Source organism: Urocitellus parryii, chromosome 4, assembly GCF_045843805.1.
Source record: "Urocitellus parryii isolate mUroPar1 chromosome 4, mUroPar1.hap1, whole genome shotgun sequence".
In the NCBI taxonomy this organism is placed as follows: domain Eukaryota; kingdom Metazoa; phylum Chordata; class Mammalia; order Rodentia; family Sciuridae; genus Urocitellus; species Urocitellus parryii.
The window spans coordinates 149247745-149265333 of record NC_135534.1 but is presented as its reverse complement, the minus strand read 5'-3'; the positions used below and the strand labels follow the sequence as shown (position 1 = coordinate 149265333).

Sequence of the window (17589 nt, the reverse complement as noted above, 5' to 3'; positions counted from 1 at the left end):
CTAAGCATTCCCAGTTTAGGAAGACTCTCCTTCAGTGGTCACTACCCAGGCTCCTTGCGTCATTTGACCTTTCCATCTTTAGCATGTGCCTCCAAGGATTGCCCTGAACCTGGTTCCCAGTCCAGGAAGTTATCTGCAGACGTGAGGCTTCCCCTGTGAGGAGAGCTGGTCTTTCTGAATCTTGCACTTTTTTTTCCTTCCAATAAAATCTCACTCTCACAGTTTTTCTCTGGCGGACTCAGCCCAGTCCCCCATGTCCATCACCTGGAACACTGTTTGAGGGATTCTGTGAGAACAGACCTTCAACGTGGAAAGGAGTGAACCATCAGTGGGTGTCAATCTGGGAGTCCTGGAGAGGTCTAGGACTCAAGCCACAGGCCCCTCTGTAGATGTGAAGGATTGAAGCTCAGGTGAGACCTTCCAATGAGGGGAGGAGATGGCCAGATGTCTAATGAAGTTTTCTCTATTTGGATTTTTTTTTTTTTAAAAGAGGGCAGGGAAGGGGAGTATTATCAAGTGGTAAGTCCTGAAAGAATCAGGAAAAGGCAGAAAAACATTTTCATATTTTGTTGAATGTCATTTTTTATTCTATTATTTTCCTTCAGCCTAATTTCTTTGGTTAATGTTATGCTTATGTTTCCAGTGACACAAAATGATTTTAGGTGGTTTAGCAACTCAGCATTAAATAACAGTGGATCACAGTGATAAAGCCATTGTTTTAAAACTTGCAAACCTTCTGATTATGTCAACAGCAGCCTGTAAGTTTTCTCTGACTCTTGGTAATCTCCCTCTTTAGCCAAGAAAGTAGGTCTCAGGTTCACAGCTTTCTACAACCATCAATGTCTTCCTAGGTTTTAATAAAAATAATCTGCTTTTATTATCTTCATTTTTATAGTTATCCTCTGTTTATGGAACATGATGCTAGTTTTCCATTTAAGGTAATGGGTATCAATTTTGACCAAATATTTTATTTATTTTTTATTTTATTTTGGCCAAATGTTTTATTTAATGTGCTAACTAAAAAAACTAGATAATAAATAGTGTGATATGTGAACATGCAGAAAAGCAAATTGCACTGTTGCTATACAAATAATGACACGGCTCCATGATCTCTTATCCTGTATGGTTTCTTTTGTATGTTCTTGTTTGAGAGATTCTGGAACCTGAAAATAGCTAAACTGCCATGGGGACACTTAAGACTGTACACAGACAGAGTCAAACTTTAGTGACTTTTGCTTATTTAAATCCTTAAACCACTGTTTTGGTTTAAGAGAAGATTCTTATCCTTAATTATGATAACATTGACCCTTAAAGTAAAATGTAATTATAACTTCATTATATATATTACTGAAGGTGGGGATCTTTAGGGTGTATTATTATATACGAAGCGGTGTGGCTGACATGGTCCAGATCAGATAAGTAGGTCCTTCAGTTCTTAGTTTTAAGCTTGTAAGTGTCCTTTGTGAGCAGGCTATAACACCTGCCACCATTCTCTGTACATTTCATGTTGGTCAAGAGGTTGCTACTTTAAAAATCTGAATAAAAGTTTGTAAGTTAGCCAAATTTCAATTTAAAAGAAATAGATAGTCCCAGAACACCCACTTGAGTTCTATTATTCATAAAATAGTGGATTTAATAGCATTACTACTAGTACAGACAGTAGATATTGATGAAACCTTTCCATTTTAATATTTTTCATCATTTCCTCACTTGATTAGTACTGCTAGTTGTCCTGTTAAGAATGTAACACTGGCCTATTAGATATGTACATTGTTGTTCATTTTAAAGTAGAACATTAGATGTCAAAAGTAAGTTAAAGCAAAAGTGTGAGGGAAAGCATTTCAGCACTTCTCAGATGGCTTTGCTGGCTCTCAGGGTGAGTAAGGTGGAGGTGACGGTCCTGTAGAAAGTTTCTCATAAGCAGGAGGAGCCTCAGGGACCTGTGAGAATGAGAAAGGGAGAACGTGGGCTTTGGCAACCATGTCTATTTCTGGGGAGGCATTAAGTCAAAAGAGCATCATGTTTATATTTCTGCTGTAGACGGAAACTTCTGAGTGTTCACACCTAATTTCCACCCAGTTAGGTAAATATATACATTGAAACATTGTCAGAGAGAAGGATAAAAAAAATAGGACTAAGGGTTTTCTCAAAACCTGAAAGTGTACTTATACCTAGAAGTCCCAAGTCCTAACTAATGAATACTTGAATTCTGTTTACAGATAATATACACTGAATCTTTACCACATAGATCTTTGTAGTTGTGTCCAAAGGTACATTTATACTACCAACTGAGCAAAAATGTGTCAGTCCTTCATTTCATGCTCAACATTCTAGGAAATGTTGCAGAGTGGAAAACTGAGGCACAGAGAAGTTACTCACCCAAGATCACACAACCAGTAAGACATGAAGCTAATTCTCAAATACAGTCATTTGGCTTCAGAGTCAGTGCTTTCAAGCATTATGTTCCATTGCTTCTCTACCAGTACCATCTAATAGAAATATAGTACCAGCCACATATGCCATTTAAAAATTTCTAGTAACTACATTTTTAAAGGCAGATAAAAATTAATCTTGATAAAATAGTTTTTTTAACCTGCCATATTAAAACAGTCATCTCAACATGTAATCAATAGTAAAATCATTAATGATTTTCATATACTCTGTCTTTGAAATAGGATGTGTATTATAGTATGTCTTAATTCAAATTACTATTCCAAGTATCCATAAAAATGCATGACTAGTGGCTACTGCATCATTAAAGCACAGCTGTATGCAATTAATATTAGATACTTTTTTCCTCCTCTTTATGTATCTACATTGATGAAAAGGGCAAATGTAACTAAAAACACAACCTACAACATAAGGATATGTTATCTAAAACCAATTTCTTCTTTGGGTCTTATGTGTAAGGCTCTCATTATTGACCCTGGAAAATCTGAGTATGAAAAAATACAATTTAGCTGGTCATGATGGAGCATGCCTGTAATTACAGTGGCTCAGGAAGCTGAAGAAGAAGGATTGTGAGGCATTAAGTCAAAAGCCTCAGCAACCAAGTGAGACCCTAAACAACTTAGTGAGACTCTGTCTCTGGGGGTGTGGCTCAGTGGTTAAGCACACCTGGGTTTAATCCCCAGTATCAAAATAAAACTTAAAAGATATAATTTGGTTTTTGATTTATGATAACTCATTTTTATTGTACTAAAATATGCATAACAAAATTTACCATTTTGATCATTTTTAGATCTACATTTTAATACCAGTAAATATGTTTACTCTGTCCTTGCTTTTTCAATAGAAATCATTTTGTTCAATTGAGCTAAAAGCAATCATATGGAAAAATATCCAGATGCATGATCTCAGCCTACCTGAGGATCACAGTTTTGGTTTTGAAAAGACAGTTTGCTGTCCTGATGACCAAGCCCTTCATATGGGCATCTTTCCCTCAAGTTAGTTTGAATTCCAGCATGAAGATTTTTGTCCTGCAATAGAAATTCATAAAAGTGAATGAGCAAGAAATAACTGAGTCTGTTAAATAAAAGATGAGGCTAAGTCTTAAGAATAGGTTTTAATCGAGGTTCTGCAATTTATTTGCTCTGTATCCTCAAGCTAGTCACTTTACTTCTCTGAATTACAGTTTTTGCATCAGAAATAGGAAGATAATACCACCTATCTCTCAGAGTTGTGGGAATTAACTAAATGAAAAGCATTGGTGAAGTGCTTGACACCAGGTTGGTAACCTATTAATATTTTTGAAGGGAAGGAGAAGATTGAATCTATAAAATGAACCTCTTATGAAATTGTCCTTAAAATGAAGGTGAAATAAAGACTCTTAGGCAAATAAAAGGTGAGGGAATGCATTGCCAGTATACCTGCCTTGCAAGAAATGTTGAGTTCTTTAGAAAGAAGGAAAATACAGACCAGAAACTCACATCTACATATAGAAAGGAAGAATATTGAAGAATAAATGAAGGTAAAGTGAAAACTTATTTTTTTATTCTTAACTGATCAAACATAGCAACTAGTTAGAATAATAACAATGTATTTAATTATATATTCTTATATATAAGTGAAATGATGCAACAAATGAGAAGGAAATACTAGATGATTTTGTTAGGATGAGGTATTCACATTACCTGTAAAGGGGACATGAATTAAAAATGTATATTTCAAACTATAGGGCGACCACTTAAAAATTTAATTTTAAAAGGTATATACTTAGAAAAGAAAGAATCATATATGAAATTCCATATATGCTATCATATAAAATGTTCATTTAAAACCACATAAGGCAGAAAAAGAATGGAAGACAAAAATAGGAACAAAGAACAAGGACAAAAAATATATAAAACAGTAACATATATAGTAGATACTGATCCCAACTATTACAATAATCACTTTGAATGTCAATGGTTTAAATGCATTAGTTAACAGATTAGATTGTCAATGTGAGTCAAAAACAAGATCCACTGTAAAAGACACATGTATGCGGAAAGTAAATGGATGGAGAGAGATGATATATCATGCTAACACTAATCAAAAGAAAACAGGAAACTGAGAATAATGACAAATGCCTATAAGTCCAGCAAATTAGTAGGCCAAGGCAGGAAGATCAACAAGTTCAAGGCCAGCCTTAGCAACTAAGTGAGGCCCTAAGCAATTTAGTGAGACCCTGTCTCAAAAAATAAAAAGGCTGGGGAGGGGCTCAGTGTTAAAGTGCCCCTGGGTTAAATCCCTAATACTGGAGTAGGGGTAATAATGGTGCACACCTATAATCCCAGCAACTCCCAAAGCTAAGGCCGGAAGATAGCAAGTTTGAAGCCAGCCTCAGCAACTTAACAAGACCTTGTTCAAAATAAAAAGTTCTGTGGATATAGTTCAGTGGTAGAGCACTCTCACCTACATGCACGACGTCCCGAGTTCAATCCCCAGTACCACAAAACAAGAAAAGAAAGTGGAAATTCCTATGTTAATTTCATAAAGAGCAGACTACACATAAAGTCATGGATAAAAAAGGCATTTCACAATGATAAATGGATTCATTCTCCAAGAAGACCTAAAACTTAACATGCAGACTTAATGACAGAGCAGCAAATACACAGACAAAAACTGATAGAACTTCAAGGAGATACCACTGAACCCACTATGTTTGTGGAGTTATATTTGGAGACTTTAACATCCCTCTATCAGAAATGAACAGGTCCAACAGGCAAAAAGTCACTAAGGACACAGTTAAACCCATCAAAACTGTCAATCCAAGTAGATATGATAGACCTAGAGTCTAGATGCTACTGGATGCTCTTGTCATCCAACACAGCAGAATATACATAGCCTCAAGGTCACATAGAATTCACCAAGATCAACTACATTCTGGACCATAAAACATATCTTAACATATTTAAAATAATACAAATGAGGAACCATGCATAGCGGTACACACCTGCAATCCCAGTGATTCAGAATGCTGAAGTGTAGGATCTGAAATTCAAGGCTAGCCTGGGAAAGATTCTGTTAAGAGAGATCCTGTCTCAAAACAAAACGAAAAAAAAAACTAAAAGGGGCTTAGGATGCAGCTCAGTGGTAGAGCATCTCTAGGCTCAAACCTTAGTACCACACACAAAAAAAGATAGAAATCATGCAGTTCTCTCTTACATTTCAACAGGATTTATCTAGAAATCAGCAAGATAGATAATCTAGAAAACAGGTTGATTCTGCAACTTGTACACTCAGAAAAATGAGAAATTATATCCCATCTGATTCAAATGTATGATATGTCAAAGTCATTGTACTGTCATGTGTAACTAATTAAAACAAAAACTAATACAAAAAAATTAAAAGAAAACAGAAAGATAGCTGAAAAATCCCCCACCCCTGCAAATACTTGAAGAATAAACAACACACTTCTACAAGAGAAATTTTTAAGTACTTTGAACTAAATGAAATTGAAAACACAATTTATCAGAGTTTGTGGGATGCAGTGAAAGTACTTACCTGAAAATTTATAACATTAAATGCATACATTAGAAAAGAAAAAAAAAGATCTAAAATCAATTGCCTACATTTCTACCTTAGGAAACTAGAAGGAAACCAAATTAAATCCAAAACAAGCAGAAGAAAAAAAAGAAAGAAAAGAAGTAGACCAGAAATCTATGAAATTGAAAACATGAAAAATACAGAAAAATTTTCTCCACCAAAAGCTGTTTCTTGGAAAAGGTCAATAAAGAAAGCCCTTGAGACAGGGTAAGTAAGAGAGAAAAAGAAAACACAAAGAAAGAGGACATTACTAAAGATCTCGTGGGCAGTAAAATGGTAATCAAGAAATACTGTGAACATCTCTATGCTCACAAATTTGAAAACCTAGACAAAATCCTTGAAAGACACAATCTTTCAAAACTCACACAAGAAGAAATAAACCATGTTAGGCCTATATTCATCACAAAAATTGAAAAAATAATTAGTAGCCTTCGATAACCAAAAGCACCTGGCCCAGGTGGGTTCACTGGTGAATTCTACCACACATTTAAGAAAGAAATTATTCCAATTCCCTATAATCTGTTTCATAAGAAAGAAGCAGAGGGGTACTTTCTAACTCATTCTCTGAGCGTGAGTCAAAAACAAGATCCACTGTATTAATATTATTGCCTTAATACCAAATAGTATTGCCTTAATACCAAAGCCGGACAAGAAAAGAAACTAGTTCTCATGAACATGGATTCAAAAGTCCTCAAGAAAATATTGGCAAATCACACTCAACAATGTGTTTTTAAAAAAAAAAAAAAGTTAGACACCATAAACAAGTAGATTTACTCAGGTATACAAGCAACTTGGTTCGTGTTAAATCAATTCATGTAATCCAGCACATTAAGAGGCTAAAGGAGAAAAATCACATGGTCATATCAATAGATGTTAGAAAAAGCAAAATCCAATACCTATTCATGATTGAAATTGTAAGTAAACTAGGAACAGAGGGAAATTTTCTCAACTTTGCTAAAGAACATGTACCAAAAAACATAGCTAACAGTATATATACTTAATGATGAGAAACTTGAAATTTTCCCACTGATATCAGGAACAAAGTAAATATGCCCTTTCTCACCACTCCTTTTCCACATCATACTGGAAGTTCTAGCTAATGCAACAAGAAAGGGAAATAAAAAGCATACTGAGAAGAAAGGAAGAAAACTGCCTTCATCAATTATTGATGTCTTTTCTTCTAAGTCTCTGAACTACCATAAAATAGGAGTGTGATTCACTTTCCCAGTTTACTACCCATTTTCTGCATTTCACTCAAACTCAGTGTGCATGCTAAAATGCAGATTCCTAGATCCCACCACCACAGATGTTCCCCGATTTTGCATTTTAGTGAGAATTCCAGATGATTTCAGTGCAGGTGGCACCTGACCATGCATTGAGAAACCTAATACCTTGAGACAGGAATGTAAATTGAGCTGTCAGCAAGGGCCTTGAAATTCTAATCCACAATTCAAAAGTATTATGTACTAAATTTCCAAGTCAAAATGTAAAACAAGTATGTATAAAAACCAGTGTCCAGTTCCTCAAAAATTATTTCCCACTCCCTGATGTGGAAACATGTTGCTGCCAGAAGCAGTCTTTCCTTTCGAAAGGTGATCTGTGGGGCTCAGGGGAATTGTTAACCAAAGGAGAAATTTTAGGTGATCTAAATTTTAAACAACCTTGCTACCATACTGTGGTCAATGGAAGTTGTAAATTACACATTTCAAAGCCAAGTGAAGATCGCTGAAGTCTCAGGTACCCAAAGCTTGTGTTTACTGTCATTTATGTTGTTCTGCTTTAAAATAGAAATAGAATCACTGAAGAGAAAAAGGGAGGTAATTATGTACTTAAATTGCAGTACTTACAGCACTATCTTTCTTAATTTTACCTAAATATCTTAGACTGCTGATTCCCAACCTGGCTCTCCTAGAGATATGAAAGTCTCAAGATAGATTTTAATGTTAATTTTAAAAACAAGTATGACAGCAATTTTTTTAGGCACTGGAGAAATCATGGAATTCAAACACAAAATTTTTTATCTCATGAAAATTCCAAGCCAGGCATGGTGGTACCCACTTGCAATCCCAGCTACTCAGGAAACTGAGGCAGGAAGTTGGCAAGTTTGAGGCCAGCCTAGGAAATGTAGCAAAACCTGTCTCAAAATAGATGTTTTTTAAAAAGGTCTGGAGCTCAGTGGTACAGCCCTTGCCTAGCATGTGTGAGGCCCTGGATTCAATCCTCAGTACCACTTCCCCAACACCCCCCCCCCCACATTCCAATTTTTTTTCAGAAACTCTTTGAATCACTGATTTAATCCTAGAGGAATGGAAATTGAACTTGGACCTTACCAACCAAAAATGTTCACAGTGTCTGAGCACATGGCATTAAGATTCTATGTTACTCTTCAAATTGAATGAGTTTAAAATGAGTGTTGAAGCAAAAAGGAGAAAAATCATTCTTTGTGTTCAGTTACATCAAGCTAATAATTGCAGATGGTTAGGAAGTACGTACCAACATATTAAGTTTGTGTAACCATATTCCTTGAAAGATTAAACCATTGTGGATTTTTAAATACAAATTTATGATGAAGCAAAAACAGAAGAAATAAATATTAAATAAAAACTGATAAACTGTGTATTATATCACATATTTCTACCATGTCTAAGTGTAAAATAGAGCTAATGAAGCTTGGAGAAATTAAAATCTAAGGTTGCAAAGTAAGTCAAGGGTAGGCAATGAGACCAAATACTGATGCCACACAACTGTGTGAGTGCTATGTGCCAAGCACTTGAGGTACAGTGTCCTGGTTCATAAATTGGGGGGAGAAGGTAGCTGTGAATGGATGGAAGAGGCAAAAAGTAAATAACCAATTATAGGGTTATTGTCATTCACTCATGCTAGAGGTACAAATGAAGTTCTATGACAGAAAGCAAAGTCCCTCTATTAAACTGTAGTGCAGAGGCACTTGTCACACGAGCCCCAGTCCTGTCACTAACCTCCTGATCCAGTGTTGATTTGCAGTCCTCTTATTCAGACTCAGCACCTTCTCCTCTTTCCCACTGAATACGAACACAACTAGAGGGCTCTGCTTGTGATGTGTCAGACCCCAAATTTGCCCAGTTTTTCATGGTTTGTATTTGGAAAAACACTGGTAAGAAGGGCATTAGGGAAAAGAAGATACAAAACTGCCCAGTGTCTTGCCAAGGAAGGAAAGTGTTGGAAGGTGCATCTCTTGCTTTCTCCTCCTTTTCTTCATACTGCCAAGCTGTAGACCCACAGGCACCAATCCTGCACTCGGTCACACAACCTTTGCTGAATAAAGAATGGGACTTTTCATCATCTTCTGTAAGGACAATACTTTTCCAAAGTTTCCAGGTGTATTAATAAGAGAGGGAGAATTACAATTATAGACTCAGTTGATGTTTCCCACTCGTGGGGAAGAAGCACCCAGTGCCAGAAGAGCAGATAGGGTTGTTGTATTAGCATCCTGTTTGTTGGGGTAAAGAAGAAAAAGATAACTATTAAACCAAGTTGATCACCTAAAGAGAATGGAGCTTGTTAAAAATAAATAATAAAATAGGGATGCTTTGAACCTCTGAGAGGAGGATGGTCTTCTCATTGCACTGATGCCCAGTGGGGTTTTGGATACCCAGGCTATGTAGTAAGAAAGTTAGGAGAACCTGGAATTTCCTAGGTTACCCAGGATGAAAGATGTAAAAGAGACAAGATAGGAGAAGCAGTCCACTACAGGGAGTAACTACCAGGGAGAATATCCCAAAGCAGTGGTAAATCTGAGGAGTCTAATGTCCTGCTGTTCAGGTGATCACAAGCCCTTTTCTATGTGCCCCCATTGAACACTAGTACTCAGCTATTCATGGCAGCCAAGTTCTCAAGTTTGCTTCAAGTACAACCAAAGAAATTGTGCAAGTTCCTGATTGGAGTTCATGCCTGGGCATAAGGAAAGGAAGAATTCCCAGAAGTATAAAGTATGGAAAGATTAATCAGAAGCAGGAATCAAAGCTAGAGATGATCATGAGAATGTTTTATCCCTTTCCCCAAAAATTCAGAGAAAGGAGCAGAAAAGGAGTCCTTGATCTGAAAGGATCCCCCAGCAGTGGGAACTCTACCAACCGTCAAGTTTCTGTATCCACTTCGTCTTCTACAATACCAGCAGCCGATGAGCAGTGAAATTCCCAGGATCACTATCAGGAAGCCAATCCCTGCAGCCCTGGCCCAAGAGATAGACAAGTCCAACTTGGCATAGAAACATTCAGATTGTAATAAAATATAAATCACTCTTCTCACTTCATATGGGCTTTAATAGCCCAGAGAAGCACCATGTTGCCATCCCCAACACAGGGCACCCCCACCAGGCCTTCAGCTCCTGAATCAGAGACAGGTCCCAGTCTAGGAGCCTCTCAGGTGTGTACTCACAGGACCACTGCTAACTGCATGGCCCAAGCCCCCAAGTTCTAGGCACAGGAAGTGCCCTAGCAGTTGATCCTCATGTGGGTAATATGTCTATTGGAGCATAATTATCTTTTCTTCTCATCAGGACTGGTTTAAAGCATTTTCCCCAACTCAGTCCAGAAAAAGGAAATATAAATTAGCACTATCTGAACATCTACAATAAGTCAGGTGCTGCACTGAACATTCTACATGCATTAGCTTTTTTAATTCTCATAATAACCCTGTAAAGGTGGATGCCACCTCTCATCCATGGTTATCCAGAGATAGCAAATGACAAAGCTACCCGAGGCAAAGACATCTGCCCCATACTCTCCCGCATCCCCTGTGACCCTGAGGAGAGGATTCTAAGCTAAACCTAGAGCAGAGCTTAGTTTCTTATGGAAGGATCTGATCTTAAGCATGGAATGCCAATCTGGGATTAAACCAGCCTGGGGGCCCTGAGTCCTGTGACCCACAGTTACCACGAAGGCACTGGAATCAGGGCCTGGGGCTGTCACTGCCTGCATAAGATTGTCAGTTAGCTAGCATCTCCCGGATTTTCCACACAACAGCCCAATCAAAATTGAGAGTATTGTGTGTTACTTGTGGCTATAAACTTGCTAAGAAAGGCCCTTTGTATCTGGGTGATCTACAAGAGACTGAGCAGCTACAGGAGAAGCAAGGTTAAACAGAGACTTCTGGAGAGAGTTCTGCCTAGTACCTCCTGCCCCACCACCTTCAGCTCCAAGCTACTGAGGTATCAAACATGTCCTGTCCATCTCCAAAAGGGATGCAGAGAACCACACAATTGCAGAGATTATGGAAGCTCTGACCCAATTATGGAGATCAATCTACCCATTTTCTAGATCATGAAGCTGAGACCTATCAAGATCTCTCAGCATCAGCATCACTACCACCCTAGTGACTCCTGTACCATCCATCCATTGAGTACTAATTTGTGTCTGGCTCCAGGCTAAGCACCCTGCAAATGCGCTTTCATTTTATCCTCACAACAACCCTCTGAGGTAAATATGACGTTTGTTTTATGGCTGACATCAGGCTGGTACAATGCTCAAGGTTGCACAACCAGTAAGTGGCAGACTCAGTAATCATAGTAACTGGCACTAGTCACCCAAAAAAGGAACTTTAGAATTTAGGCCAGACCCAGGTTTTCAGTCTCCCAGGCCAGTGTTCTTCCTGCAGAAATCACTCTCTCCTAAAATGAAGCTGTCACAGGAGTGTACAAAGTGCTCTCATGACTGGAGGCAGCTGATCAAATTCCCAGCATGTCTGTGCTCTAACTTTACCCCGTGAGTTCCCCTAGAATGTTCCCTAGAACAGAGAGAACTCTGTTCTAGCTCTTTATGCACAGTCACGCTGTATTCACAACATTCCCAGGTGACTGAGTGCACAAAACACAAAGGCACACCAGAAGAACCCACTGCCCATCTTAGCAGGGTTCCCAAGTGTCACCCAGATACCACCACCTGCAGCAGAATTAGCTGAGATTAATTTAAAAGCAAGCTCTGTAGACAATTTATGCCCACTCAGTGTGGAATCCCTTATCTACCGAGGTTTCAAAGGCCTTTTTGGGGTTGCCTACTTCACATTGTTCTTCCTCAATCTATCTGGTGGTAAGATTGTGAGAAGGATAAATATTCTCGGAGAATCTCAGAGACTTGTTGCTACAGTACAGCTGTCCGTGTTTCCCTATCTCCATCCACCTGTTTACAGGAGGTCAGCTGAGGGTAAGTCCTGACATTGGTGGCCTTATGCAGAAGTGATTAGTCTTTCACTACCCTGCATAAAATCATGACATTCTATGTACTCAATGGTTCCTGCCCACACAGACTGAGGTTAAGAAAGTCACTTTGTGGGAGCTTTGGTCATTTGACCTTCATACAGACAGCAAAATGTCAAAGGAAATGGCATTCTGCTTGTGCAAAGACCACTCCCATACGTACAGGTCAAATGGGGTTTTTGGGGTTTTGTTTGTTTGTTCACTTGTTTTTAGGGCTAGAGCCTGAGGCTCCCCTGTGTTCTCAGGGAAGCTACCAGAGAATCCACCTGACTCTGCATCAGTCCTTTGTTCAGGATGCAAGACAGAAAGCTTAGGCCTTCAGTCAGAGACTCCTTTATATGATGATGGTAATAAACTCCATATGCCTTTTATTAAGCTGTTGTTCCCCAACTTCAAACCCACCTTTCAATGTTTGCTCTGAGGTGCTGGGGTCGAATTCTACAAACCCCACTTCTCTTTTGCTCATTGGCTCCCATTAGCACCTAGAGGGAGTCCACTAGACTGGAAGAGGAAGAAGGGGGTGTTCCCTCCAGTTAGCATAGCCCCAGAGGCAGTTCTTCTCACCATTAGTCCCACTCACCAGCTCTACTTCTGCCACTCCAGGACCAGGCCTTTTACGCTTCTCACTAGCTGATCAGTGCCCACCACAGAGGTCGGAGCATTTAATCCATAGGCCCTTCCTCTAAGTTCCTGAAGCCCCAGGACCAATTAAGCAGAAATCCTTCCTCAGAACTGTGGGTCCCATTTCTGTGGGGTCCCTTCTCTGTTCCAAGTTCTGACGGCCCCACACTTCCCAGCAGAGGCAAATATTTGCATAGTCCCATCCAATGTCTAGGGACATTCCTTTCAAGTGACAGGCATCCATTGCTCACCTGGGTGGGTGAGCAGTTCTTCGCCCAGCCCCAGGGGTGGAAGCAGCCTCCTGCAGTTCCTGCCTTTGGGTCCTCTCTGGGTCTCCATTGCTTCCTCAGGCCCAGCGCCTGTTTAACCAGTTCCTTATACCAAGGTTGAAATGCCTGATTGGTTTCTGTCTTCCTGATTAGACCCTGAGAGCAATTCTGTTTGGGCTGTGGATGCCATCTGGCCATGAGCTTCCCCAGCTGGGAGAGACGACAATGTGAAGCAAAAGAAAAAAAAAAAAAAAAAAAAGAAATCGGCTCTTTTCAAGCCTACTGAGCTGACCACTTCCAGCCTCCAGCCTTTGGCTTCACGGTAGACATTCTGATCTCTGCCCTAGCCTCTTGTTGGATGGGACTGTGCAAATATTTGCCTCTGCTAGCCTGCAGCATAGTGCTTTATAAGCAAACAAACCTGGATTTAAATCCCAACATCATGGCCAGATACACATTTCCAATTTTCTCTAAGACTCTCCTCACATTCAGCACAACATAGGGTGAGCATCACCACATGGTGGGTGAGCAGTGGATGCCTGTCACTTGAAAGGAATGTCCCTAGCCTTCCCTTTATCTCCCCCTTTCTATTAGTGAGACACAGAGATGATGACACACCGTTTCTAACCATGTAGAAAAAGCAATGTCCAAGGGGAGTAATCAGAGAGAAGGAGGCTGGCCAGCTTGAATTTCATACACTTGGACTACTACATGGGAGATTAACAAAATTACATTTTATTTGTTTATTTTTATGTGGTGCTGAGGATTGAACCCAGTGCCTCATGCATGCTAGGCAAGTGCTCTGCCGCTGAGCTATAGCCCCAGTCAGAATTACATTTTAAAGAAGAGGTTGTCAAATCATCTTACAGTACCTGAAATAATATCCTAAATAATTCCATGGGCAATTTACCTTCTCCATCCTCCACTTCACTCTAAAATGAGCATATTTTTATTCTTGGGACAACTTGTTGAAAGATATTACCGCCACCTCCTTCCTTAATTGACCATAAAGGGATTGAGAGACTCTCACTGGGGTCTTCAGAGGAAATGCTCCCAGCCTGAATTATTCCTTGGTATCTGATAGATTCTTCATGTTGCTTGTTCCTGATAATTGGGTCTGTTGAAGATTTTTCAACAGCTGTTTCCAAAAGTAGAGATTTGCAGGGAGTTTTTAATAGACCACATAAAAGATGGTCCAAATAAAAGTCTGGCTCCTTGTCCTGTTGGAGTCCCTGCTCAGAGGGTGGAGCCCACCCTTCCACCTGGACACCTTCCCTTCACAGGGTATGTCCTGCAGCCTCTGTGTTCCCCTAACAGCACTTACACTTGCTGAGATTAACTCTCAGTGGATTGTGAAAACTTTCAAAGGTAAGAACAGTGTTTTGGGCTGGTATACAATGCCTAGCACTTGGAAATGCTAATCACATAAATACTTATTTTTAATTAACTCATAATACCAAACACCCTTCTGTAGGATAAGGGTATGATGCAAAGGTCATGGCCACAATCTTCATCCTGAAATCAGTCCACACACCTGCACCTCATCCTCATGGGCTCTTTGGCAAGTCAACTTTATTCTGTCTGCAAAGCACCTTCAGGAGCCTGAGTGGAGTTGACAGAACAAGGTTTGAGGGAAAAAGCATCTTGATCCTGGGCAGGTGTTTTCCAGCTTGGGAACCTACAGCTAAGACCCCAGAATGTAGACAAGAATAGCAAGATGCCTGCGTGGTGGGGGGGAGAAGAACAGCAAGATCCAACTTATCTCCCTTCCTGTTTGGCCCAAGAGAAGCTTGAGAGAGCCCCTTATAGGACCCTAAGGTGTCCTTTTATTGTCAGGGTTTTTACTGTCTGGGGAGATAAACACAGGGAGATGTGTACACAGGCTTGTGTAGGTGGAGTCAGCAGTCTGGCAAATTGAAAATCCTAGTGGGTCTTGTTTTGAACTTACTCTTCAGTTGTAATGTAAGAATAACTGTGCCCCTTCCTGAGGTTACCATAGATGAAGTGAGCCTCTTCTTGTGGCATCTTGTGGGGTCACGGCACAGGACACCTAACAGAGAGGCACATGGGCATCATTTAGTGTATCTAAAGTGTTTTTATGCAATATCTCATAAAGATCCACAAAGACATTGTTGCCAGGTGATGGGAATTGACAGGGGAACCTTCTGGTTTTTCTCTCAGAGGATTTGTATCTATTTGTTTCACTAACATCCAGGACTTTAGAAAGTCCCTTCCACTAATGGAAAATTAATCTTGAAGAAGAAACTACACATGAAAGCCAAAAATATTTCAAACTAAGTTATTATGGGGGGGGTGCTCTTCATTTGTCTTCAATTTGACTCTATATATAAACTTATAGCAAAAAGAAACAAAACACATTTCTATTCATTCTCGACCTTCCCTGACCTAGGACACTGGTTAATAAAACAAGACTTTAGTAACTCTTAGTAATCCCTACATTACCCACCTGAGGTGATTAATGAGATCAACTATAATTTTTTAACTATAATTTCTAGTAACTCTCCAGAGTTAGTATTTTATATCATTCCCTGATCTGGACAGTGGCTAGGATGAGATAACGTGTATTTCTCAAAGCATCCCCTCCTCAAGCTGGTCCATGGGTGTGTAAAGCAGAGCAACCAAGCATAGTGTCTTCCAACTCCACCCCGCACATGTCTTAGCTTGCCCTGTGCACATCACCCAAAATAAGCCAAGGAAGCTCAGGACTTGACTTTGTCTGACAATTTTTTTCCCTTTCACCTAGATTAATTTCTGCTTCCGTTTAGTTCACAACTCATGGATAGGGGTTAAAACAATTTTTTTAAGAGAGAGAGAGAGAGAGAGAGAGAGAGAATTTTTAAAAATATTTATTTTTTTTTTAGTTTTCGGCAGACACAGTATCTTTGTTTGTATGTGGTGCTGAGGATCGAACCCGGGCCGCATGCATGCCAGGCGAGCGCGCTACCGCTTGAGCCACATCCCCAGCCCTAAAACAATTTTTTTAATATTGTAATATATACAAAGAAAAATAAGAAGTTCATGAACTTCAGTGGTTATAATTAAAGTGAGCTCATTAAAAACCAAGAATGGAAACTTCTCTCCTTACTATTGTGTATTTTTCTTCCCTTTCGCTGTTCTGTGAATTTCAAAGTCCTGATCCCCACAGAGTTATATTAATGGGCTCCAATTTGAACATCAGAGAGAATGGAGAGCAGAGTGGGGGTTTTACCACATAACTCCTTTCCACTGGGGGCGTTTTATGTGTAATTTGCCCTTCCCAGTAGTAAAAAAGAAATTATAGTTGAACTCATTGATCACCTCAGGTGGATAATGTAGGGGTGAATGCTCTTCAAAATTATAGACAAGAAACCCAATTAATTCTGCTTAAATTGTTTTTGTACATCTATACCTCAAGCTCAGAGCCTCAACCAACAGTACAGGGACAGCAAATGCACCTCATCCCACTCAAATATGAGATGTGGTCCTGCAAATGGCAGGAGAGTTCATCTAGACAGGGAGCTGCTAGTCACCAGCAGACTGTCCTGCACTCCAGGAATAATCACTGTTCTCAAAAGTTGCAGAGGACAGAGAGAGAATCTAGGAAGAGACTGTGAATATCCAGAAGTTGGAGAAGTACACATGTTGAGGAGAAATCCTGTTAATAATTAACCAGGTAGGCAATGAGGACAGCAGAGAGGTCCACCAGCATTTCCCAGGCCCTGTTCTGGAAGAATAGGACACAATGACAGTGAAAAGGAATGTCCTTACCGTCCCTGATGAGCTAGTCCTTCGCTTGCTCGCTGGCCGTGTGTGTGAAGATTGCTTCTCTGGCTCGTAATCTTTTTAACTTTTTTTTTTTTTTTTTGCCTTGGTTAAGTCCCATGATAGTCACGGGTTTGAATTCCTGACGGGGTCGTCTGTAATTGCTTATTTGGCATGAAAGAAACAGACTTCATTACACCTTCAAAAAAAAAAAAAAAAAAAAAAAAAAAAAAAAAACCACAGCTCACTGTGGCCTCTGTTTTCCCCAGTTTCAATGCTTCATCAAATGACTGGGGAAGTCATTTATTTTAAATGCTGGTTCTCTGTAGGATTGCTAGATAAATATAGAATACCCAGTGAAACTTGAATTTCTGATAAATAATGAATAATGTTTCTGTATAACTATGTCTTATGTAATATTTTTTTAGTATAAATATGTCCCACATACTGCATGGGACGTATTGTAAAAAAAAATTTTTTTTTGTTTATTTGAAATCCAAATTTAGTTGGGGACCCTAGACTCTCCCTCATCTCTACCGCAAAGAGTTAAAGAACCTGTAAGTTCAGATCCAGAGATCATCCAGTCCCACACTTTCACATCCAATAAGAGGAATTAGAAGATCTCTAAAACTTCCCAAGCTGAGCTCCTTGAGTTCTTTGTGATGACCTGGGGTT

At 39.4% G+C, this 17589-nt stretch overlaps 1 protein-coding gene across 1 annotated transcript; it reads right to left on the bottom strand.

Moving 5' to 3' along the window:
* Positions 1-646: 646 nt before the first annotated feature.
* Mlana (melan-A) lies at positions 647-15177 on the bottom strand. The gene is made up of 4 exons (XM_026391481.2): positions 15101-15177; positions 10144-10240; positions 3366-3479; positions 647-1940 (listed from the first exon to the last, which is right to left on the bottom strand). The coding sequence occupies exons 1-4, from the start codon at positions 15175-15177 to the stop codon at positions 1872-1874; spliced, it is 357 nt and encodes a 118-aa protein (XP_026247266.1). The 3' UTR covers positions 647-1871.
* Between the last annotated feature and the right edge of the window lie 2412 nt (positions 15178-17589).

Bases quoted from the DNA above. Each gene is read 5' to 3' on its own strand.
- Mlana (XM_026391481.2), bottom strand. From the start codon at position 15,177: ATGCCACAAGAAGAGGCTCACTTCATCTATGGTAACCTCAGGAAGGGG. The intron at 10,241-15,100 runs GTAAGTTCAAAA...CTCTTGGGCCAG, and splicing joins TCTTACATTACAACTGAAGA to GGCTGCAGGGATTGGCTTCC. The intron at 1,941-3,365 runs GTAGGCTGAGAT...TCATTCTCACAG, and splicing joins ACCAAAACTGTGATCCTCAG to GTCCCTGAGGCTCCTCCTGC.